The 26,237-nt window shown below is 43.6% G+C and overlaps 1 protein-coding gene across 10 annotated transcripts in view; it reads left to right on the top strand.

The window, feature by feature from the left end:
- MET (MET proto-oncogene, receptor tyrosine kinase) overlaps window positions 1-26,237 on the top strand; it is a 131,701-nt gene that overhangs the window by 34,801 nt on the left and 70,663 nt on the right. For all 10 annotated transcript variants that reach the window (XM_065556223.1, XM_065556235.1, XM_042843730.2 and 7 more), the window contains one exon: window positions 20,138-20,329. In XM_065556223.1, coding sequence (XP_065412295.1) covers window positions 20,138-20,329 — 192 coding nt within the window. The remainder of the gene's footprint in view (window positions 1-20,137; window positions 20,330-26,237) is intronic.

Below are 26,237 nucleotides of genomic sequence, written 5' to 3'. Positions count from 1 at the left end.
ATTATGGCTACAGAGGGTTTATTACAGTTGCACATTTCCAAGAAATGTCATCAGAATTGCAGATTTCTGCTCTTATTTCAGCTATATAACATTGATAAAGGATTGCTTCAAAGGGAGGGAAATGGCCTGTGCCTTTTGTGCGCCTTTATTTTGTATAAAAAAGGCTTGAATGTACTTCTGATAGTTTTTTACCATGGAAATATCAAGACTGTCAAGATTTACATTCTTTTTTTGGTGGAGAACTTATTGGAAGGCTTAAATATCTATTGTGAGCTTTCTCGGCACTGGATTGAAGGGGTAGGTGATTGGCAAAGGATTTTTAAAAACTGGGAGTGTGCCCTTTCATTGCTTCATTATGATGTATAAAGAAGACATAAAAAGTTTTGGTTTGGTTTTGGGAGGGAAGTAAATGTATTTTTTTCTTTTCTTTTAATCTTAGAAATATCAAGAATGTCAAATCTCAGATTTTGCTGGAGAACCTCTGGGTGGTTTTAGGGATGTTTACTGTGAACTTCAACACCTTAATTGAAGAGATTGGGAGTTGAATATTTATCTCACGGTTTCCTTTATCCGGAGTGTTCTTTAATCACTGAAGTTCAATAGAAGATTATAAAAACAAACAAAAATCAGAGTTTTAAACAGTCTGGCTGAAAATCACTTTCCCTGTCAATTACTCAGCTTTCATTTTCTTGACTCTTGTAATATCACCATTTCACATATTTTTCCAGTCTAGAAGGATGTAAATTTCTAATGTAAAAAACAAGCAGAGAAAAAATTTTCTTTTAAAAACTGATCAAACAAAAGCACTTTTCAGGCGTTCTTTATGCGTCATAGAGAAGTTTAAAAGGCCACAACCCAACTTTTCCCTTTGTAAGTCACCTTTTATTTGATATAAAACTTTCTGTAAATGATGACAATTTGTCATAGCTTATTTTGGCGAATCAGAATGTTACTTTGTGTAATTTAGCCAAAATGCTGTCTCTCTTTAATGTTATGAGAGATGCAAACCACAGTCCTCTGATGCAAGAGAAAATGTACTGACTTCTACAGGATTAAGTAATAAGAGAGTTCAAACAGTACCGCAGTAATGAAAGTGTCGTGTTAGCAATGTCCAAACCAAACGCTGTGTCTTTGGCACTGTTTTCAAGGCAATCCTATAATATTTGATCATTTACAGTCAAAGGCTGATAGGTGAAGGACAAATCACATTAGCAGACAGAGTTGCAAGACCACATTGCCTTTGTTTCTGTTACGCTAACAGATAACCCTTTGAATGACTATTCCTCGGTGCTTTTGTTGGTTGGTGTGAAGCAGCTGAAGCTAGAAATGGGCCCAAACCAGAACAAATTATCTGAAATTTTCCCTCTACCCTTTCTTCCCTAATTTGGGTGTTTGAATGAAAATGCTTCAATTTACCTCGGTTTGGTTGACAAAACTGGTTTTGGTTGTAAAAACTTGTCAGTTTTTACAAAACACGAATCAAAACTGGCTCCAGTTTTTCCTGTCTTTCAGAGAAGCTCATACAAGACCCAGCCCATAAAAGTCAGGGGGCAGATCCACAGCTGGTATAAATTGTCATAGCCCCATTTAAGTCAATGGAGATACGACAGTGTACGCCAGATGAGGATCTGCTCCAGTTTTGACATTGATTTCAGTGGGAACAGGAGAGCAATCAGAATCAGCTTTGAATCAGAAATAAAAAAGTGGAGTAAAACTAAGGGTTTTCTAGTGCCTAAGCCAGGGCAAAAAGAGTGATGTGAAGTGGTTGCAAATCTCTCCTGGAGGTTTTCGAATCATTGCTCTGGCATCTCCTCTCCCACACCTGCTGTGGAAACTGGGTGTCGGTTTTAGAGGATTGAGCCTTAGTCACTGGTTCAAAATTAGTCATATTCAGCTACTAAAATAGATGAAGATTCAAATCAAGAGCCAAATCCTACTTGCCTTTCCTCACTTATGCACATAGTCCCAAGGTGCCCATCTAAGTTGTGACTTCAATGGGACTCCTTAGGTGGGTGAGATGAGCAGGGTTTGGGCTCAGCCGGTACAGCTGTATTATAAATGATAATATTTTTACTGAGCAGTAAGCTTAGAATTTTTTAATTTGGAGTTTTTTCACATTGATTTTTTTTATGTAGTAAACAATTGTGAGCCAATTTGGCTCTCAGTTACGTGGATCCAATTCCCATGGAGGCATGCCTGTGGAAGTGCAAGCAGAATTCAGCTCTAGATTTCCTGTGGCACAGGGATTCCTTTTGTTTTGTTTTTCCTGTGAGTTTTCACTCCAAAGTTACTCCATACAGTGTCTTTGATCCAAAGCATGGCAAAGCACTTTGCAACCAAACAGAGAAACCATAGGCTGTTCTTTGTCACCGAGTACCCTGGGATGTGGCCAGACAAACTGGTCACCACTCCTATCAAAGGAAGAGCACAAACAGATACAAATAATTTTGAAGGAAGGTGAAATGAAAATAAAGTAAAAAAAAACAGTAAAATAAACATGCAGTGATGTTTCTTTATTACTGTTGCAAAGATGATAGATGAGTTAAATTGGGTTATGCTTATATTATAATGGAAGAAAATAATTGCTACCTTCCATCAGGAAACCACAAAGACCCTTATTGATCTGTCATCCTCAGGGTATGTCTAGTAATATTTAATAAAATAAACAGAGACAAATAACTCTTTAGAGGCCCTATAATCTCCCACACCATTTGGATTACAAATTTTTGGCAGAATTAAAAATAGCCCCACATCTCTGTGATTATAAAGGCTTGGAGGGGCTCATTTAAACAATTTCACACAATAAAGGAAATGGATTTTCTATTACAAGTAGAATACAATATGGGCTGAAATATTTCTCCTAAGAATCAGGCACTAGTATCCTGATTTTTTCATTAGTTGATGCTTTTAGAAATGCTCTATATTAAAAAAACATAAAAAATATCATCTGAGATTCTCGCTCGTGATGCTAAAAAGAACTTTGGGTATGTAACCTTCCTTAAGGTTGGTATGCCATAGTAATTCAAATTAAAAAGCTGTAAAAGTTAAGGGCCTGATTGTATCCACTAAATCTATGCATAGAGGGTACCAGCGTATGTTGCAGCATCCCCTCCCGCCTTTACAGCATCTGTAGAGGGTTCTCGGTAGGTCATCTGTTGGATGCGTAAGCAGACTGTGATGGGGCAGTGGGAAATGTGCATTGTCCTCTAGGAAAACATGCTTAGCTCACAGCAGAAAGATAATACAGCCTAAAGGTGTATTATCTCTGTGTGATCATTCTCCATGGGATGCCATTAAAAGGGAGATCCAGGGAAGGAACCAGGTACAGAAGTCCTGTCATTCCCTTGGAACCACACTGCCAGGGAGTAGGAGGTGACTTTTGGAGACCCAGATGTGGTGTAGAAATGTCCTCCTGCTGATCCCTAGGATCCATGGAGTTTGGGGCTGCTACTGGCTACCCTGATGGGGAGAAAGCTGTGCAAAGAGAACCTTGCTGAATTTCCCTCCTCCTGAGCTCCCTGTTAGGGGCTGGTCTCTGTTTATCTCCTACTCTGTTGTTCAGTATGATGAGGATTTTTTTTTTAATAATTTTCTTTCTGAAAGTCGGGTTATTCTGTGAAACTGACATTTGTTCTCCTGTCATCTTCTAGCAAAGGTGCTGCTTTCTCAGGAAAGCCAACTAATAACGCTCACCTCCAGACTTTTAAATCAGAGCCTTTGATTGAAGAGAAGGCTGCCCATTGGTCACTAGTGTGGCAAGAGAGTGTACTGCATACTCTGAAAATGCACAGCCCAAACTTCTAGTAGCTCAATGAACAGTTTCTAGATGTTGACCGGTGGATTGAATTATTTTTTTTTTTTTATGTCTCAGATTTGTAAAATGCCTTTGAATGTCTCTTAAAGCATGTGAACATTAATTAAATAACAAAATAACAGTTTTTTTCATATCAGGCTGAAGCCAGTCTCCAACCTTGCCTCCTTCAAAGTTCCTTCCCATCCCCTCCGTTCCACAAATGATGCCATCCTTTGTCCCACTCCTGCCTCTGACCCTTCTTCCATCCCATCCCCAATGCTTGGGACACTCTCCCTAGGTCTGTTTCTAAAGTCACCTCCTTCTCCTCAGTCACACCCCTCCTAAAAACCCACTTTTGCTGTGTCACCTATAAGAAGCAAAATGAACAAACATAATAATGTACTGCATCGTCCAAACGGGCACATGTGCCTTACTGCGTAACCACATTGTCTGAGATACAGTCATAGAGTTTAAGGCCAGAAGAGACCACCAGATCATTTAGTCTGACCTCCTGTACATCACAGGGTACTGAAACCACCCAGAACCCGCATATTAAACCCAACAACCAAAATTAGACCCAAATATTACAGCCCCTTGGAGACTAGACTATTATATGCCACAGGACGAGAATATGAGGGATCAAGGTGCACCAATGCCCAAGGACGCTGCGCAAGCAGGGGAATGATTAAGTGAAATATATACAGATAATCCTGGCAGGTGACCAGGACCCACACACTGCAGAGGAAGATGAACCCCTTCTCCCTGACCCCCCGGTACTGCCAATCTGACCTAGGAGAAAATGCTTTCCCAACCTCACATATGGTGATCAGTTAGACCCTGAACATGTGAGTAAGAACCAGCCACCTGAGAGAGAGAGAAAGCTCACTCTCACCTCAGAGCCCTGGCTCTCCCCATCCACTGTCTCCAGCCATAGACACTGTCTCTTCTGATGCTATAGAGGAAGGAGATTTAAAAAAAAAACCTACCCAGAATACACTGGAGGAGGGAGAAATCCCTTCCTGACCCCAGGTGACCAGCAGAGATCCTGAAGCATGAGCTTTTAGGAACATAATTTATGGAAGTGAGCCCAGCCCTCTCCCTTCACAAACAACCCCATCATACAATTGCATGCATAATTGTCCAGCTCTCTCTTAAAACTTACTGTTGTTTGCCCCTACAACTCTCAACAAGAGGCTATTTCAGAATCTCATCCCTCTGATGGTTGGTATTATAACCCATGTCCCTCCACTCCCAGTTCCCCCTTTTTGTCATGTCTGAAGTGAAAGTCTAAATCATGCAAACACGTATGTATGGCACTTCAGCTCCCTCAGTACCTATCCTGCTTCAGCTGTCCTCAGCATCACGTCCAGTCAGGTCCAGTCCAATTTGAGTTGTAGTTTTATCTAAGTTGGTGACCCCTTGGCACTTTCACAACTGCTAGCCCTAGAGCAGCAACAGGAAATTGGGCTTCAGCATCAGGAGACTTTAAAGGAACCTCAGTTCCTTAGTCCAGGTCTGTCTTCAGCACCTTCGCAGTAAATGCCTTGGCTTGTCACAGAAGTAAGCAATTGTATAACGTACGCTTTGGGACAGATTCTGCTCTCACACGGGTTTGACATCATTGTAACTCCACAACTCCTGATTTACACCTGATTCTGAGAAACCAGAGTCAGATCCTGTATTTTATAAAGAATACCATTACTGTAAACAATGGGCCAAATTTACTGGTGGCTTAAGCAATGACATAAATGGATTAGAAGACGAATGCAGGTGGCAAAGCAATGCAAGCTGTGCAATTTGGCTTGCAGCAGGTGAGCAGAATGAATGGTTGTAGCAAGGAAAGTACTGAGGGAGCAGAAGAAGAAATTGCAGCCCAAAAAAGGCACCCAACAGGAGGATGTAATATAAGGTGTGCTCTGCCTCCTCTGTGTGTATGTCAGGGGTTCTCAAACTGGGGGTCGGGACCCCTCGGGAGGTCACGAGGTTATTACATGGGGAGTCGCAAGCTGTCCGCCTCCACCCCAAACCCTGCTTTGCCTCCAGCATTTATGATGGTGTTAAATATATTAAAAAAGTGTTTTTAATTTATAAGAGGGGTCACACTCAGAGGCTTGCTATGTGAAAGGGGTCACCAGTAAAAAAGTTTGAGAGCCACTGGTGTATGTTATTCTGCTTTTGCACACTTACTGAATGGAAATAGGTACAAATTATACTACTTTACCCTTAAACTCATACCCATCTTCTGACCTAATTTCATCCAACATGTCTCTTACACCACTGTTTAAGGGCTTCTCTAAATATGGAATTATTCCACAATAACTATTTCATTGTAAATTCACACCCTACCTTTTTCTGGAATAACTTTCACAGATAAGCCATAAGTCACAAATGAATGTGTCCTAGGGACTTCCATGGGAGAAGCACTTGCTGACACCAAGTCTGGATATTTTACCAACATCCTTTGTGTCTTATTTTTAATTCATTAAACTGAATAATGAACCAACACCTCCACAATGATAATTTGTGTAGTGAGTGAAACGTCATAAAATTAGTATAAATGAAATGGACAAAATTCAAAGATTGCATAGGTCCATTATATCTGACTGAATCAATAGTATTTACTTAGTGCTAATGCACTAACTAGATTACAAGAACTAATGCAACAGTGGTCAATGACAAAAACAAATAACTCTTTGACTGATCTTGACAATAGAATGTGCAATGTTTTTAATTTGTATTAACTAATTACACTAACATGTATGTCTTTTCTACCTTGTTACCAGTCTCACCAGTAACCAGTCTCACCTCTTTTTTTCTGTTATTCAGCAGTGAAATAGACCAAAGCATCAAGTATTAAGAGTTGATTGGAATGATGCTATATTACTATGTGAAATGTACACCAGTGACTTTTTTCACAGAACTACCTTTTTGGGGGGTATGATTAATTTAAATAATATTTCTATTGACTTCAGTGGATTTGGGATCAGGTCTTTAAAGTGTAAATTGTGTGTTAAATGTAATATTTCCTTCCAAGCTTTTTGTTTTGTTTTGTTTTTTTGTTTTGCTACAAGGTGCTGTTTCCATGTGACTTTTTGCATGTGTAGTTGTAATTATAGGGAACACACATAGCATCACCTCTAGCTAAGGTTGCCTAAACATTTCCTTTCTAAAGGATTATTTTCAGTTGTTTATAGCTTTTTCAGAGGTTTACCTTTGCAGCCAAGATATGAGATGCTTGCTCTCGGAAAGGGAGTGCATTTTCCCCCTGAAAGTTTCATCAAAAACATTTGAGTCATTTTCAAGCACAAAAGGAGTGGGGGATGGGAACAATTTTTTACTTAAAAAAAATTGCAACTTTTTTTACATTTTAAAGAAAAGCTCTAGTGCTTCAGTTGAAGCTCGTTAGAAACTTGATGTTTGAAAAAGGCAGAAGGTCCAATCCAATACATTGAAATCTGTAGGATTCTTTCCATTGACTTAAATGAGTGCTGGATCAACCCCTTAGTTCTTCAGTCATAAATGTGGCTTTCATTGATTCATAGAAACTCAGATTTGAGTTTTCCAAAGATAGTGGAAGATGTATCAGTTTATACCAGGGATGAATTTAGCCCAGTGGATTTGCCCAGGTGTATGAGAATAAAATCTGTCCCATTCTGCATATTTTTCTCTGTTTCATCACCTCATTTGTCACCAGGATCAGGGCTGGGTTTAGGAGGCAAAAGGGGCGGTTTGCCCAGGCCCCATATTTGAGAGAGTCCCCAACATTACATAGGGGCCAAACTAGAGTGGGTAGGATTGCAACCTGGCACACTGGGTCACAGTGCCACTCAGGTTTGGTGCCTGCCTTCAATATTGCATGGAGTGACTTGCTTGCCCTAGCAGAGCCCAGATCCCATCATAGCCACTGCTGGCATCATTGTGCCAAGCCTGAGGCAACACACCAGGCCAGGAGCCCAGAGGCAGGAGCAGGTTGGGGGATACCGGTCCCACCAGCAGTGGGGCCAGAGCTCAGGGACAAGCGTGCCCCTGGCCACATGCAGGGTAGAGCCCGACCCATCCCAGTGAGGAGGGCAGCAACTTCACAGGCCTGGGCCCTCTTTGACTCCACTTTTTCCCCCTCTTCTTAAAGTCTTTTACCTCCATGGTAATTTTTTGGATGGGGGTGGGGGAACCTCAGTTTCAGATTTTGACCCAGGCCTCCAAAACCCTCTGTAGAGACCTGACAAAGAAGCGTGGGGCCTGATGATGCTTTGTTGAAGCCAAAGGAAAATATTCCATGTGGTTTGATCCCCGTTTTGAAAATGGACATTTCTCTAATCCCAACAGACAGCCAATAAATTCTTCCTGGGTGGAATTCACCTATGACGGGGACACATGCAGAACAATCAGGTCCTGGATTGGAGCCTTAAGCATAGGTGCTGGACATAGAGGTGCTAGGGGTGTGGCAGCACCCTCTGGCATGAAGTGGTTTTCATCATACACAAGGTTTACCGTTTTGTTCAATGGTTCTCAGCACCCCCACTATACGTATTGTTCCAGCACCCCTGGCTGTAAGTGCCTGGAGGCAAAAAGTCTGCCTGGCTGAGGGTGGGTACCGCATGGCACCACAACTCCTACTTTGCCATAGGAATGAGCAATGGTTCAGTGCTAACCCAAAACCGGGCAGCATTATTAGGTCATGTACTAATTCATTGAGTCCCCCAGACAGCCTATACTGGACAGGCTTCTATTAAGTCTCTGCTGCAAATTCAACCTGCCCTATCAAGCCAGGATACCCAGGAATGACAGTGCCTGCCCTTCTTGATATTTAACCCCCACAGCAGCCCATCAGTGCAAGGAGGGTGCAATGTACCAATGGGGATGAATCAGTGCCTTTATTCATAATATTTTGTTGAGAAACCTAGGTGGGAGGATATGAACATGAAATTAGCACCAGCAATAACTTAGGTACCAACAAGTTACATTGTTCTTATCATGAGCATTTACTCTGTGGATCAGTGAAAAACAAACAAAACCCAAGTATTGTTTGTATGGCATTTCCTGCTTATTTACATGCAGCAGCTTTTCTTGGGAACACACCCACCTATTCTTGGAACATGCATAAGTTGTTGTGCAATGTTTTACTAAGGAGCAGAACTGGACTGGTTACAGTATTGGATGAGTGGAAGGGTCTGCACAGGGCATGTGCCCCGTGCATGACATAAATGATGGCTCAGCATGAGTCCTTTCCATGGCTGATATGGAGGGAGGTAGCTCAGGGTTAGGATCAGGGAACCCAATGTTTCATAGATCCTCCTGTCAGCATAGTTCCCCTCCCAGAGGTTACATCAGCAATTGGGCACAGGTAGGAAAATCTCATCTCATTCCCCAGTGCATTTCACAAGTGCTTCACTGAGCTCCTTGGACTGGGTGCTGGATCTGAATGTGGCCCTGGGTGAGGATTTGCATACATTCTAGAAGCGGACCTTGCAATTGCCTCTGTTGCTGCAGAATTTGCATGTCTCATTTATTTACTGTACTTATTTCTTGAGGTTTGGTCTATTGTACTGTAGATTTTTGTTTTATAGAGATTTCTTCTAATCTGCTTTCTTCCAAAGCAAGTCATGTGAATTAGTCATGTGAGTAACTTGAAAGGAATTCAGACCATGCGTGCCAGTTTATATACCCGCAGAGGTAGGAAATCTTCAAGATTTTAAACAACGTTTTGTCCAGTTTCACAAACAGTCTGTACTACTTAATCATGCAGAAAAAATTCACCCTTCTGCCTTTGAGGGATGAAAGGGGAAATCCATTTACATGTCTGCTTTACCTTTTTCCTTGTATTTTATTCATTTTGTCCAACTGTGTCATGGACACCACTTGGGAAGTGGAAAAGGAGATTGTTCAAGTTGTCCTTTGTTGAGGAAATAGGCCAGAGAAGGATGAAGCAAATAGGGTTTGTAATTGTGCCAGAAACGGGAAAGTTTGGCATTGTTGTTTTCCCCCTCTTCTCAATTGGTTGCAGAGTTATAACTACAAGAACTGAGTAGTTGTCTCTACCAGAGCCCAGAATTAAACAGATTGGTATGTGACAGAAGTGGAGATTTATGAGGTACGTGACACCTCAGGAATAATTCCTTCCAAAGTCCAGTTCTTTTGGGCACTTTTGTAATGGGTTTTGGGTTCTGCACAAAACCGGGAAACTGGAGATATGGGTTCTATTCCTTAGCCTTCCAACAGACTTCCAGTGTGACATTGGGCAAATGATGTAAGCTCTCTGGGTGAAATCCTGGCCTCCCTGAAGACAACAGGGCCAGGTTTTCATTCTTTGTGTCTCGGTTTCATCATGAAACACGGGGGTAATAATACTCATCTACCTCGCTGGAGGGTCGTGAAACTAAACTAATTAAGTGTTTGTATACTGTCTTGAAATCTCAGATGGAAGGCACTATAGGGAGCATAGTATTTGTATTTTATTAAAAATATACAAGACTGTTTAGAGAGGGGAGCCGCCACGGTTGCCCTATTTTCCCTTATTTGCTCTTTCTCTTGAGACTGTGTTGATACATCTAAGATTGCTACTGTGATGGGTTGGATCACAGAAACCCCCCTGAGAGCTGCCACCTGATGTGCCAAGACTACTACTATCCCTGTTTTCCCTGCCAGCTCAGGACTCCAGCACCCTGTCTTGCTGAGCCAGACACTTCCATATGCTCCAACAAAGACCCAGGGTCTGAATTACTCACCCCAAAGCTGCAGGTTTATCTGAAAACAACTCACAGAAGTATGTTGTCTTTAGCACTCAGATGCCCAACTCCCAATGGAGTCTAAAACCAAATAAATCCATTTTACCCTGTATAAAGCTTATGCAGGGTAAACTCATAAATTGTTCACCCTCTATAACAATGATAGAGAGATATGCACAGTTGTTTGCTCCCCCAGGTATTAATACATACTCTGAGTTAATTAATAAGGAAAAAGTGATTTTATTAAATATAGAAAGTAGGATTTAAGTGGTTCCAAGTAGTAACAGACAGAACAAAGTAAGTCACCAAGCAAAATAAAATAAAATGCACAAATCTATGTCTAATCAAACTAAATACAGATAATCTCACCCTTAGAGATGCTTCAGTAATTTTTTTTCTCAGACTGGACACCTTCCAGACCTGGGCACAATTCTTTCCCCTGCTACAGCTCTTGTTCCAGCTTAGGTGGTAGCTAGGGGATTCTTCATGATGGCTCTTTCCTCTCTCTCTTTGTTCTGTTCCACCCCTTTATATATCTTTTGCATAAGGCGGGAACCCTTTGTCCCTCTGGGTTTCCACCCCCCCCCCCCCACACACACACACACACTGGAAAAGCACCAGGTTAAAGATGGATTCCAGTTCAAGTGACATGATCACATGTCACTGCAAGACTTCATTACTTACTTGCCAGCACACACATATACAGGAAGACTCACAGGTAAAACACAGCCATCTGCAGACAATGGTCCTGGTTAATGGGAGTCATCAAGATTCCAAACCACCATTAATGACCCACACTTTGCATAATTACAATAGGCCCTCAGAGTTATATTTCATATTTCTAGCTTCAGATACAAGAGTGGTATATTTATACAAACAGAATGATCACACTCAGTAGATTATAAGCTTTGTAATGATACCTTACAAGAGACCTTTTGCATGAAGCATATCCCAGTTACATTATATTCACTTATTATCATATTTTTATAAAACCATATAGACTGCACAGCGTCACAGCTACTTTTTCTTAACTGTATACCATGAGGGCAGACACTCTTGAAAATTGTGTTCTATGGTGACAGTACTTTTTGTTTATCGCTAATCCTAATTCATTGACCGCCCTGGAACCATAAAGACAAAACCTTGTTTTGGAGAGTTGTCTCTATAGAGACTTTGGCCTTCTTCCTTCCAAATAGGCTAGGAAATCAGTCCAATATCTAAGACTATCTATTCTGTGCATTTTTATACCAAATTTATTTTTTGAATATTTATCCTATCATTGACAAATGTCCAGACCCACTAAGTGCTGGTGGTCCCGCCCACTCTCTCTGTGGATGGGAGTGCCTGATCGTGGAGATATTATTGTGGGACAGTACTTGTGTTGATATAGATTGCAAATGTTTCCTTGCCTTTTCTTTGTTAAAAATATAGGCTTTGATTCAGCAAGTGTTTAAGCACATTTATTCATTTATTTGTATTACCGTAGTGCAGAGTGGTTCTCAATCTGTGGCCCGTGACCACTTGCAGCCCAATCAGCACACAGCTGCAGCCCATGTGACATCCTCAGTGCCATACAGGTAGTATATATATTGTGTGGGTGCGGCCCATGTTATAAATAGAGAGCCCACAATGGCAAAGAGGTTGAGAACCACTGCTGTAGTGCCTAGGAGACTCAGTCATGGATCAGGAGTCCATTGTGCTAGGAGTTATACAAACAGAGAACAAAAAGGCAGTCCCTGACTGAAGAGCACATGTTTAAGTCCATCCCTAGTCAAGAGAGTGTTTGAACATTCAATGGAACATAAAGAATCTGTTTTCCTGCATTGGGGCCTTAAAAAGGAGGGGGATAGCTCAGTGGTTTGAGCATTGGCCTGCTAAACCCAGGGTTGTGAGTTCAATCCTTGAGGGGGCCTTTAGGGATCTGGGGCAAAAATCTGTCAGGGACAGTAGTTGGTCCTACTGTGAAGGCAGGGGACTGGACTCAATGACTTTTCACATTCCCTTCCAGTTCTATGAGATAGGTATATCTCCATATAATAAAAAAAAGAATTAACAAAATGTTTAATTGTTTAGATCTTCAAAGACTACACTACCATTTGTGCTTAATGAAGCTGACCTCAGGCTGCATACTGCACAAAGATGCAACGTAACTGATTGGTTTCATAATTTTAACTAATTTTAGTTAAATACACAGAAATATAAAGTCTTCATATCTGCCATGTTCTAATTGTTTTTTGCCCCTTTTCAAAAATGTTAATCTATTTTTCTCTATCAATTTAAAAACCTGGAGATCCACTCACTTGTACCTAAAACTCGCCATTACTTCAGAGAGAGCTACAGATTTTTCTGATTCAAGTTTTACTCTGTGGAAATGCCTAAGTATCCATTTTTTTTCTGATTTACTTGATGAAAAAGGTCATCCTTCCCTGCCCAACCTTATGCTCATCTTGTACCTCAGTTTCAGATTCCCCAAACCTCTAAGTACTGCTACCTGCACATTTATTATTTTACTTTTGTATTGAAAAGTAAATGTGCTTTTTTTACACATTCACCATTCACTTGAATCATGAGACCTGCTGCCATGATTAAATCATTCATTTCTAGTTCATTCAAGATATTAAATATTATGACTTTTTCTGATTGAGAAACTCACATAATTTGGGAGCAGGATTTTGGATGGCAGAGGCCAGAAGAGATCATTAATGATTGCAGATTAGAACATAATAAGAACATAAGAATGGCCATACTGGGTCAGAGCAAAGGTCCATCTAGCCCAGTATCCTGTCTTCCAACAGTGGCCAATGCCAGGTGCCCCAGAGGGAATGAACAGAACAGGGAATCATCAAGTGATCCATCCCCTGCCACCCATTCCCAGCTTCTGGCAAACAGAGGCTAGGGACACCATCCCTGCCCATCATGGCTAAAAGCCATTGATGGACCTATCCTCCATGAATTTATCTAGTTCTTTTTTGAACCCTGTTATAGTCTTGGCTTTCACACATTCTCTGGCAGTGAGTTCCACAGGTTGACTGTGCGTTGTGTGAAAAAATACTTCCTTTTGTTTCAGAGTAGCAGCCGTGTTAGTCTGTATCCGCAAAAAGAACAGGAGTACTTGTGGCACCTTAGAGACTAACAAATTTAGTTAGTCCGAAGAAGTGGGCTGTAGTCCACGAAAGCTTATGCTCTAATAAATTTGTTAGTCTCTAAGGTGCCACAAGTACTCCTGTTCTTTTTCCTTTTGTTTGTTTTAAACCTGCTGCCTATTAATTTCATTTGGTGACCCCTGGTTCTTGTGTTATGAGGAGTAAATAGCACTTCCTTATTTACTTTCTTCACACCAGTCATGATTTTATAGACCTCAATCATATCCCCCCCCCTTAGTCATCGGAGAGAGGTTGGGGACTGGTATGTGTACCTGATGGTATGGGGCCCCTTTTGAGGGTCTGGAACACCAATTGCACTACTCCCCTCTCTCCACTGTTGAATAGCAGAGCTAATTTTGCTTCCATTAGGAGTCTAGCTAGAGATTGCTGAGCTGAATTCACTTTGGGCCAATAGTGCACCAACACTGGGGCTCCCCTACTACAAGCTGAAATCACTAAAAGAGCTAAAATTGCTGACCTGAGATCACTGAGTGCTGTGTTAACTAGTCGGGGAGTCTGAAGATATATTGCTAAGCATCTGACAGAGTGGAGCAGTTTGCGGGACGGTTGGAGCGGCCCACGGAATAGTGAGCTGAGCAGTTTGCGGTGGCAGCTGGAGCAGTTCATGGGATGGCTGGTGGAGTGGCACGGCTGGCAAAGCCGAGCAGTTTGTGGGACTGTTGGAGCGGTCCACAGAACAGCGAGCGAGTGAAGCGGAGCCAAGCAGTTTGTGGGGGCGGCTGAAGGAGCAGCACAGTGCGGTGTGGCTGGTAAAGCGGAGCCGTTTATGGGTGGGGAGGGATAGCTCAATGATTTGAGCATGGGCTTGCTAAACCTAGGGTTGTGAGTTCAAGCCTTGAGGGGGCTATTTAGGGAACTGGGGTAAAAACTCTGTTTGGGGATTGGTCCTGCTTTGAGTAGGGGGTTGGACTAGATGACCTCCTAAGGTCCCTTCCAACCCTGATATTCTATGCTTCTATCTTTTTTCCAAGCTGAAAAGTCCCAGTTTATTAATCTCTCCTCATATGGCAGCTGTTCCGTACCTCTAATCACTTTTGTTGCCCTTTTCTGAACCTTTTCCAAGTCCAATATATCTTTTTCGAGATGGGGCAACCACATCTGCACACCGTATTCAAGATGTGGATGTACCATGGATTTATATAGAGGCAATATGATATTTTCTGTCATATTATCTATCCCTTTCTTAGTGATTCCCAATATTCTGTTCGCTTTTTTGACTGCCGCTGCACATTGAGTGGATGTTTTCAGAGAATTATCCATAATGACTCCAAGATCTCTTTCTTGAGTGGTAACAGCTAATTTAGACCCCATCATTTTATATGTATAGTTGGGATTATGTTTTCCAATGTGCATTACTTTGCATTTATCAACATTGAATTTCATCTGCCATTTTGTTGCCCAGTGTTGCGAGTTCCTTTTGTAGCTCTTCACAGTCTGCCTGGGACTTAACTATCTTGAGTAGTTTTGTATCATCTGCAAATTTTGCCACCTCACTGTTTACGCCATTTTCCAGATCATTTATGAATATGTTGAATAGGACTGGGCCCAGTACAGACCCCTGGGGATTGCAGGATCTGCAGCTATCGCAGAGACTTAGTAGAAATCCTTAACTAAAGCCTTTATTTCTCCCAGTCTGGTTTATATTGGATATTTTGAAATCTGATACTTGTCTAATTGGATAGCTTCATAAAAAGGCACTTTTGGAGGAGTTCGAGGGAAGAGGGTGGCAAATATTTTGAGGCCATCACATTTTGGACATTTGGTTTCAAATATGGAACTTTATATCAAGAAATTTTAATTTTATGTCAGCTAAATTGAATGTACAAGCATCAGTTAATCTTCAGGCAGTGACAATTCTTGCTAGCCTAGCTCAGAGACTCTTTTGACCAGCTGGCAACATGTATTTTTCAGACTGGATCCAGGGCAAATTCCAAGTAGTTACAATTTCCCCTTTGAGCAAATAGGATTATTACCTCATGTCCATACTGGATATGGGCAGAATTCAACACTTGCCTACTACAGCTCATCACATTCCAATGGCACACCTCTATCACATTAACATTTTTCTTTCTGAGTCATATACACCACTTTCACTCCTAGTCATGCATAAGAAACAATGTAACCAAACCCAAACACATATCAGCAGGGTCCCTGGTTATTTCAATATTTATGTGATTTGTCACTAGGATTTGGCATAATATTGTAAATGTGTAACCCAGAGATCAGTTATTTTCCATATTACCATAGAATAGTTGGCAGAGTATTTGTGTCAGGAAGGGACTCAGTCTTCACAGGGTCAAAGGGTTCAAACAACAGCACCTCATTTTCCCAGTAGTATTTTGTGTTAGCTCAAACAGTGATTTACTTTAGGTTGGCTAGCAAGAACTAAGAGAAATGGGTGAGACCATTTAAAACTTTCTGTCCAACTCCTTGCTCTAGTTTTTGGGGTGGCCTCTTTGCTCCATTCAAAGAGCAGCTTTGTGTTTATCCCGTGCAGAGCCAGGATTTGTGGAAAGGCCTTGTGTTCAACATGTCCTTGGGGAGACGTCCAAAACCAGGACATCTGGGAGGAGGGTCAGTCTGGTCACATCTGTCTTTAGGAGGATACAGGAAGGTGTGATCTGTTAGGAGCAGGAGGGAAAATATAGGCCACTTGCTATTAATAAGGGATTGGAAAATGTTTAATGAGGACTGGCAGAATGTTCAAATTGCAGAAGATGAGGTTTTGATGTACATTTTGTGCCCCAGAAGGGAACTCTTCAAAGGAGGTCAGCAGCACAGATGCAGAGGAGTCACAGGTTCCTCTCTCAATATGGAGATGGGGTTATAGCAAGGGAACAGTGGCTGAGATGGATACATGTTCAGAGGGGTTACAGCTGAGAGTTCTGCCCCAAAAGTGCAAGGGTTTTGTATCCTTCTCTGCTGGAACTATTTGTGCTCATTGCATCTCTGTGTAGATGTTTTGCAGACACTTCTAGACTGGCCAGACTAGAACTGCAAAATAACCCTGCTTGCGAAGAGAAGAGAGGCTAAATGTGTTATGTATTAACCAAACATGAATTTTAGAGGAAGTGAGTGTAGTGGTAATTACCTAAAGTCATTACCCTCTGATGATTATTTGGTGGCCTATATGAAACGAGCTCATTGTCCAAAACAGTTCTTTGTGGGCAGGTGTCCACTTCACATCACATCAAAATAACAGCATCAAAACCGATCCAGCAAAGCACTTCAAACATACAAACAGTCCCACTGAAATCAGTGCTGGAGAAGATGGGAGGAATCAACAGCCTTGAACCTGGGCCCACATGTCCCCAGGCAGTGCTCAGACCATGGTCACTTGAATGATTGGAGAAAGGGACCAGTGAAGCTCTAGCTTGCAAAGGGCCCTGCCCACAAAGCTCCTGATTGGGGGAGATGTCCAGCCCCATTGATTGGCTAGGAAGCTCTACTTAGGTCAGAAAGAGGCACAAGAAGTTGCCTGAGCAACTAGAGGACTCCTTAGCTAGTGGCTGCTATAGAGCCTGCCTACTTGACTCCTGAGCCCTGCCTCCCAGCCTGTTCTTGGTTCGTCCTTATTCCAGACCCCCATCTGTTCCCAGTTCTTGATTTCCTGCCTCACTCCGGGTCCCTGCTCTTACACCTTACCCCTGATGATGTCTCCGGCTTCAACCCCCTGGCTTGGCGCCTGGCTTTGATTCCGGCTCTGACCTTCAGTTTGGCACCTGACTCTGGCTCTTACCTTTGGCTTGGGGCCTGGCTCTGACCCTAGCTCAGTTCCAGGCTTGTGATGCAAACCATTAGGCATGACCGCCCATGCCCCATTCCCTATACCAGGCCTAATTTGGAACCCCTTCTTGGCAGTATTGCTGTTGAGATGCATACAGTTCTACATGCATAAACTATCTTCCAGCACCCGTAAATGTGGTTGTTTCTTCAGGTCACAGTTAAAACACATTGATTGGGCAGCAGGAGGAAGCTGGCACTGCTACAGCTTGTACTAGAATTGTTCTGAGGATCAAGAGAGTCTTAACTTTCTAGTGCTGCCAATGGGGGTCTCTTCATAAACACTACAATTAATAAAACATTGGGTAGGTTGGAAAAGGGCCTTAAATGTCTTTGACCATTTATCCAGCACTGACTGACTGACAAGCCTCAAGGAACTAGTTTATTTACGTATTTGGTTGCCTTCTCTTTGATAATATTTTGTTCATAAGTAATATAAGGTAAATCATCTGAACCATGAGAATTAAAATAACTATGTTGTAGTAGAAGCTTATTCTGGCTTGCTATTGAAGTCAAAGGGTTATGGATCAAACTTTAATATCCCCCAACAAAAATTGCTTTTTAAAAAAAATCAGTAAACAAAAATTGAAAGAAAAAAACACAAGCTCAGTATTGGTTTCAAAAGAGAGATCCATGATATTTTGCTTTCTTTGTATGTGTAGTCATAGAACATGTTCCAGTAGAAACATAGCTAGACTACTGGTATTTCCAATTTTAAAGTGGTTATAGATCTTTTAAGGGATCCCTGTTTATTATCTATATTATTTCACCAAAATGGAAGATGAAACATCAATAGTAATGGAATTATCAGTTAATAGATTACTATTGAATTGTCAGTACGGCGTAGTTATCTTCTTTTCTAAAGATTAACCTAAAGTATATTGTTCAAGAAATTTTTCCAATGAAAAGAAAAATCCATGTATTCTCCATTAATAATCAGAAGAGAATTTTTAAAAAGTCTGCAAATGCAGCATCTATTCTAATAATGTTCATGATACATTATTCTTTTCAATCTCTTTTTATATTTATGAGCAGTAGATGATCAAAATAATCTCAGCCTAAGTAACTATATTGACCTGGTTTTATTTTTAATCAGAATCAGGACCATAGGCGTGCGCAGCCCATTTCATTAGGGTGTGCAGCCAGGGAATCCCACCCTAGCCCCGCCCCCATCCACTCCCTCCTACTTCCCGCCCCCTGACTTCCCCCCTCAGAACCTCCAACGCCGCCTGCTACTTGTCCCCTGAATACCCCCTCCTGGGACCTCTGCCCCTAACAGCCCCCCCAGGACTCCACGCTCTACCTAAGCCTCCCTGCTCCTTGTCCCCTGACTGCCCCCGTAGGATCCTACCCCCTATCTGTCTCCTGACTGCCCCGACCTTTATCCACACCCCCGCCCCCAGACAGACCCCCGGTACTCCCATGCCTATCCAACTGCTCCCCACCCCCTGACAGTACCCCCAGAACTCCCAACCCATACAACCCCCCAATCCCTGCCTCCCCCAACCCCTCCCCCAACCCCTGCCTCCTGACAGCCCCTCCCAGAACTCCTGACTCATCCAACCCCTCCCCAGCTCCTTGTCCCCTGACCACCCCCTCCAGAGCCCCCCCACTGCCCCTCCCCCAGGACCCTCCTTGCTCCCTGTCCCCTGACTGCCCTGACCTCTATCCACCCCCCGTCCCCTGAGAGACCCTGGGACTCCCATGCCCCATCCAATCCCCCCTGCTCCCTGACTGCCCCCTCCAGAGACCCCCCACCCTTAATCACCCCCCCGGGATCCCACCCCCTATCCAACCCACCCTGTCCCCTGACTGCCCCCACCCCTTATCCAACCCCCCGGCCCCAGACTCCTTACCATGAGATGAGGCTCCTAGCCTCCCCCCGGAGCCAAACACTACCCCGCGGGAGCGCACAGCCCCGGCCCCCAGAGCGCTGCGCGCGTGGTGGCATGGCTCCAGGGGAGGGGGGAAGGCAGGGGAGGGACCAATGGCTTGCTGCGTTCGTCCGGGCACTCCGGCCCGGGAGCACGGACCCCGCAGCTTGCCATCCCAGGAAGTGGAGCCATTTGCGCACGCCTATGATCAGGACACAGGTTCTATCTCCCTCACTTCCTCTCTTGCCCTCCCTCCGCCCCCCCTTTTTTTTTTTTTTTACTTTTTGTCTCTGAAAAGGGGGGAAGGATAAAAATGGGGAGGGAGAGAAGGAAAAATCGGGGGGAAGGGGTTGAAAATTTCAAAATGTTGTTACCACTCCTTCCCAGTTTTTTCTGTATATTTTTGCAAAAGATACTATATTTGGGGCAGATCTAAGTTTAAAGTATTTTTGAGACCTTCAGATGAAAAGCACTGTAAAATATATTACGTGTACTATACTATATCTTAATGTAAATGCTTACATATATCTACTTATTCAATAGAAAAAACATCATTATCTTCTGGGCATCCAGACAAAACATATTAAAACAAATGGGAAATATTCCCATAATGTTAAGAAATCATTATCTTCCCCGTGGAACGTGATAACTGGTGAAACAATTACAGTTTGAAACCTCTAAGTACTTCTGATCAAATGCATTTGTGTCCACTTGCCAAATGACTTTTTTCTGACAGAGCTTTTCCTGCCTGTGCCCTGCTGAAGAGATACTATTCACGTCTACTTTATTTTCTGACAGACATTTTCAAGAAATGCCTCGTACTGTGGAGCACAAGATGATGAATATCGTCTAGAGGTTACGACTCCTTTGCAACGGGTTGACTTGTTTATGGGGCAATTCAACAGTGTCCTGCTAACTTCAATATCCGTCTTCACCAAAGGGAATCTTACTGTTGCTAATCTGGGAACGTCTGAGGGCCGCTTCATGCAGGTAAATATAACTGTGACATTAGCACACTTTAATGTGCTCCACTTAGGAAGTGCTCCACGTAGGAAGAAAAAATCAGTTTCACACATACAGAATGGGAAGAGACTGTCTCGGAAGGAGTACGGCAGAAAGGGATCTAGGGGTTATAGTGGACCACAAGCTAAATATGAATCAACAGTGTGATGCTGTTGTAAAAAAAGCAAATGTGATTCTGGGATGTATTAACAGGTGTGTTGTGAGCAAGACACGATAAGTCATTCTTCTGCTCCACTCTGCTCTGGTTAGGCCTCAGCTGGAGTATTGTGTCCAGTTCTGGGCACCGCATTTCAAGAAAGATGTGGAGAAATTGGAGAGGGTCCAGAGAAGAGCAACAAGAATGATTAAAGGTCTTGAGAACATGACCTATGAAGGAAGGCTGAAAGAATTGGGTTTGTTTAGTTTGGAAAAGAGAAGACTGAGAGGGGACATGATAGCAGTTTTCAGGTATCTAAAAGGGTGTCATAAGGAGGAGGGAGAAAACTTGTTCACCTTAGCCTCTAAGGATAGAACAAGAAGCAATGGGTTTAAACTGCAGCAAGGGAGGTCTAGGTTGGACATTAGGAAAAAGTTCCTAACTGTCAGGGTGGTTAAACACTGGAATAAATTGCCTAGGGAGGTTGTGGAATCTCCATCTCTGGAGATATTTAAGAGTAGGTTAGATAAATGTCTATCAGGGATGGTCTAGACAGTTTTTGGTCCTGCCATGCGGGCAGGGGACTGGACTCGATGACCTCTCGAGGTCCCTTCCAGTCTTAGAATCTATGAATGTGAGTGCAAAGAGTAAGTAAGATAAATTAGAACCATAAGAAGCTGACTATAGATAAAGGGGTTGGAGAAAGAGTGGGGACAATATAGCCACAGATTAATGCAATAATGGAAAATCAGGTGAATAAATTGAATAAATCGGAGCACCTGTAAGGAAACATAAGACAGAATACCTGATACAGCATCTCTGAAGGAAGTCAGCTTTGAGTTCATCACAAGACTCAAGGGTTCTATGACTTTCTTATTTTTAGCCCTATAGCCATGGCAGTAAGGTTAGTCTGTCCCCTTTCTGGTCTCACTGAGTGCACCCCCTTGGATCTTAGGCCTCTTGCTCTGACCTCTTTCTGTGTGAAATATCACAATTCTCCCGCTCTTAGACTGGAACCAGGGTCAGGCTGCTTCACCTATATTAATCACTTAACAGTCTGCAGGACTGACTGGGTTTTGGGCACATGAGTTTCCTCCCTTCTGGGACCTGTGATCAGTATTATAGCGCTGATAGCTTTCTTAAACCAAAATATTCTTATTTAGCAGTCAGAACAAAGCATTAGAGGAAAAAAGGAGGTTAAAGCAAGAGAGAGCCTGTACCAATAATGGCAACATAGGCCAGGCTTAACGACACCCACCCCCGGCAGGTTCCTGTGTCTGCCTGTGTCTCAGTCAGGTTCCCCCTACCCCCTAAAACCTGGAGAAAATGTCCTTTTAAACCCTGCCAATGTTCTTTGTTCTCCAGGAGGGTTTGTCAATTGTTGATGGACTTTGGCCCCTCCTGGTCAAATTAGTTCCATAGGCTGTCTGGGGACTGAACTGAGTCATCAGAGCTAATAATTCAGGCATTTTCTCTTTACCATCCTTAAGTGGAAGCTGATCAGAGGAAGTGGAAATGGATCTTGAGCCACTTTCTCCTTCCCGTCTGACCCATCTCAGATGGGCCCCCTATTGGGAAGCATTTTAATCAAATATATTTGTTCAGAAAAAAACCATGCCAGAGCCAGGCTACATACATTATTAACAGATTGTTACAGAGCATTCATGTACGTGTCATACTTGCTGTCCTGCCCCCCCTCAGGGGCTGAAGAAATCCCACCGCCCTACCAATGTCTCCTGCAGGGGTGAATGTTGCTGCTGCTTACCCCTCTCTGCCCTATGGGGGAATGAATAGATGGTACACCCTGATATCCCTGCAGAGAGGTGAAGTTGCTCTTGCTGGTCATCCTTTAAAGAGAGGATGGGAAAGGAGGTCTAGGAAATAACCTACTGGAAAGGACACATGGGACACTTTACAAAAAATCAGTGTGAATCTCATTTGAATTTAGCATAGGATGACCGGACAGTAAGTGTGAAAAATCAGGATGGGGGTGACAGGGCCGGCTCTGGCTTTTTTGCCGCCCCAGGCAAAAAACTGTCTCGCCACCCCCCGGCAGGGAGCGCGGCGGGGAGGGCGCCGAGCCCGGCTGCGGCCCCGCTCTTCCCAACCGGCCGGAGCGCCGGGAGGAGGGCGGAGAGCTTGGCTGTGGCCCCGCTCTCCCCGGCCGGCCGGAGCACCGGGGGAGGGCGGCGAGCCCGGCCACGGCCCCGCTCTCCCCGGGTGAGCGCCGCCCCCCTCCAGGTGCCACCCCAAGCACATGCTTGGAGGGCTGGTGCCTGGAGCCGTCCCTGGGGGGTGAGGGGTAATAGGAGCCTATATAAGAAAAAGACCCCAAAATCGGGACTGTCCCTATAAAATCGGGATATCTGGTCACCCTAGCAAAATACGAAGTGATTATGCTGTAATTTTTACTAGCAGTCCCCATGATGAACTCACTGCCTTAAGGATGGAGATTGCTTTCATACAGGGATGCCTAGTGGTTAGAGCAGAGTCCTGCAAGCCATGGGACCCAAATTCTATTCCTGAAGGTAACCACTGACTCACTGTGTAATCCTGAGCAAGTAACTTAACTTCTCTGCCTCACATTCCCATCTATAAGCATGGACAATAATACTTACTGCCCTCTTTGTAAGGTTCACTGTGAGACTTCAATGGGCTTTGGTAAAGCCCTTGGTAATCTCTGGAGGAAAATACAAAGCAGTACTTTTATATATTTTATTTTTATTATGCATTCATGTCTTGAACCAGACTTTTTATTCAGGATTTTGTCCATCTCACAGAACAATAAAATATAACAATTAAAATACTTCCAGTCTACATTTCTCATTCTAGGGCCAGGCATAGATGAAAAGAAAGGCTATTGTGTGATCTGCGTATTGCCATTAACAGAAATATTCACATCATTGAATTAGATTGGCTTGAGTTACAGGGGGAAGTTATCATGAAGATCATACTATAATAACACTCTAAGTCTTCCTTTAACCTGAACAGCCTTAGGGTCTAGTACCTCCAACAGCAGAGTGAACACTCAGACAGCCTTTAATGACTGGTAACAGCACATCTGTATAACCAAACTTAATATTTCTTGCCTTGATAAAAGGTACCATGTCTCCAGGATACAGGAATTACAGCATTTTCCAGAATGTAATACACGCAAATTAAATCTTTTTTTACCCCACCAATAGTTGTCTGGGTATTACTTCCAAACATGTTCATTAGCAAATTTTCAACTAAAGCAGAATTGCAATAGAGTTTCTATAGTAATCTGTCTGGTATCTGCAATGAATAGAAATAAATTCATAACATATGGGCCACTTATTTTAGTGTTGCTGGGATGTAATTGCTAAAAATCAGGATAACCTCACAATGAAACAATTCAGTGTACCACTCAATTTCCCAAATATTGTATTCAAATCGTATAGCAAAAAGCCACATTTCATAATAGTGATTTTATTTACCATACCTACCTTATGGGCTAAATTTGCAATGGGCCTCAACTGGCCCTGTGTTTGTACACATCCATATTTGCTCTCACAAGTCATTTGCACTCATCTAGTGCACTAGCATTTGTGTATGTAAATGATTGAGTTTATACGCACAAAATGTGTGTGTGGTCAAGAAAATGGATTTTGCATATTAGACCCTGATCCTGCAAATTGACTGTGATCATGCAGAGCCACTTTAACTTCAATGGGCAGTCAGCTGCAGGAACAAGGTCTAAAATTACTACCATTTGAGTGCACACAAACATAGGCCAGGCATTGAAAATATGTACCTATATACTATTTCAACCAAATACATTTTCAAGACAACTATTAATGGCATAAAGCAAAAAATTTCAAATGTAGATCCCTAATGTTGGGCCCCAATCCATAAAAGGACTTAGGCATTTAAGCCCCACTAGGCTGCTGCCAAATCCTATAGGTGCTTAAACTCGCTATGGGGTATTTTGATGTGGGGGGGAAGTGGTCTTCCTCAGTCTCTCCTGTAGAAACTGTTCTACTTTGGATAAATATTAAAGAGTTATTGTTTTGGGGAGAGAGTGAGAATGACTCTATAGTCCAGCGTTAGAGCACTCACATGGGAGACGCAGGGTCCAATCCTGCTGTTCCAATGACTATTTAATTATTTATCCCAAGCAGAACAGCTTTAACAAGAGAGATTGAGGGAGCACCCCACACTGTGTCAGAATACCCGATAGCCCATTGATCAGAGCACTTTCCTCCGAGGTGGGAGACCCCTGTTCAAATCCTTTCTCCCTAGTAGTGGGCTAAAAGGCAATAAGGAAGGCAGCACCAATACCTCCTTCTTCAGTGTTTCTTACAAGAAACGGCTTAGGTGCCTAGGCAGCCTGACTCCAAGAGAGGAGTTTCTGACTGTGGATCACAAGTAGAGACAAGTGCCTCCCTGCAGCATGGATTGAGATGCCTAATTTCCTGAAGGAGGTTGGGTTTAAGACATACCCCTCTCATTGGCATCTAACTGAGATGATGCCTGCCTAGTGCGCTGGTTTTTATGCATCCCATTCTTAGGTGCCTGTCTCTCCCCATTCATTGTATAAAGGCTCCTAACACAGGCTTTGGTGGTTCCCATTGTTTTTTCTTGTAATTTTCTACATGCCTAAAAGTTAGGTGTTTCAATGCCAGAGCCTCTTTGTGGATCCAGGCCTTAAATTCATATTTAGGTACCTAAATAGGTGGCCTAACTTTCAGACCTGCTCAGCACCCATAGTTCCCACTGACATCAATAAGAATTGTGGCTACATAGTGCCTCAGAAAATCAGAACCAGTTTATTTGAGTGCCTAAATATTACAGCTGGTCAAAAACCAGGGGAAATATTAGTGAACATTTTTGTCAATATTTTTTCAGTTTTTATTTATTTTAGAAATTTCAATGAAAATTTTTGTCAAAATTTGACAAACGTTGGCCAGCACTAACAAGGGTGGAGACTCTGATCCTTCACCAGAGAAGTCAATGGGAGTTGGATCAAGCCCTGAAGTGCTTAACTTTAGGTACCTGCATTTGAAACCATTTCCATCAGTCTCTTGGTAACCAACCATGTTATTCTTATTCTCTTTTTTTCTTTCCCTTCCTCTCTCTCAGCCCTTCACTATTTCCTCTGCTTGCTCACTCCCACTTTCATATGTATCCTTACTCTCAACCTCTCTTCTCTCTGATTCTCCAGTTCTGTCTCCATCCACCTTCCCTCTGCCAGGGCCGGCTCTAGCTTTTTTGCTGCCCCAAGCAGCAAAAAAAAGCGCCGCCCCCGAGCCCGAGCGCCGTGCCGCCCCCCTGCCGAGCGCCGCGCGCCGGAGCCCACCCACCCCCTGCGCCGAGTGCCGCCTGACCCCCCCGAGCACCGAGCCCCGTGCCGCCGGAGCCCGCCCCCGCCGGAACCCCTCTCCAGCGCCGCGCCCGCACCCGCGCCGCACCCCCCCCCACCCGAGCGCCGAGCCCCACGCCGCCGGAGCCCGCCCCCGCCGGAACCCCCCTCCAGTGCCAGCCCGCGCCGCACCCCCCCCAAGCCCCGAGCCACCGGAGCCCGCCCCCGCCCTCTGCCGAGCGCCGCCGGAAACCCCCTCCAGCGCCGCGCCCGCTCCACACCCCCCCCCGAGCGCCGAGCCCCGCGCTGCCCCCCCGCACCGCGCCGCCGGAGCCCGCCCCCGCTGAGCGCCGCCGGAAACCCCCCTCCAGCGCCGCGCCCGCGCCACCCCCTCGCCGAGCCCCGCGCAACCGGAG

This window comes from Chrysemys picta, chromosome 1, assembly GCF_011386835.1.
Source record: "Chrysemys picta bellii isolate R12L10 chromosome 1, ASM1138683v2, whole genome shotgun sequence".
In the NCBI taxonomy this organism is placed as follows: Eukaryota; Metazoa; Chordata; order Testudines; family Emydidae; genus Chrysemys; species Chrysemys picta.
This window is presented reverse-complemented; position numbering and strand designations above follow the sequence as displayed.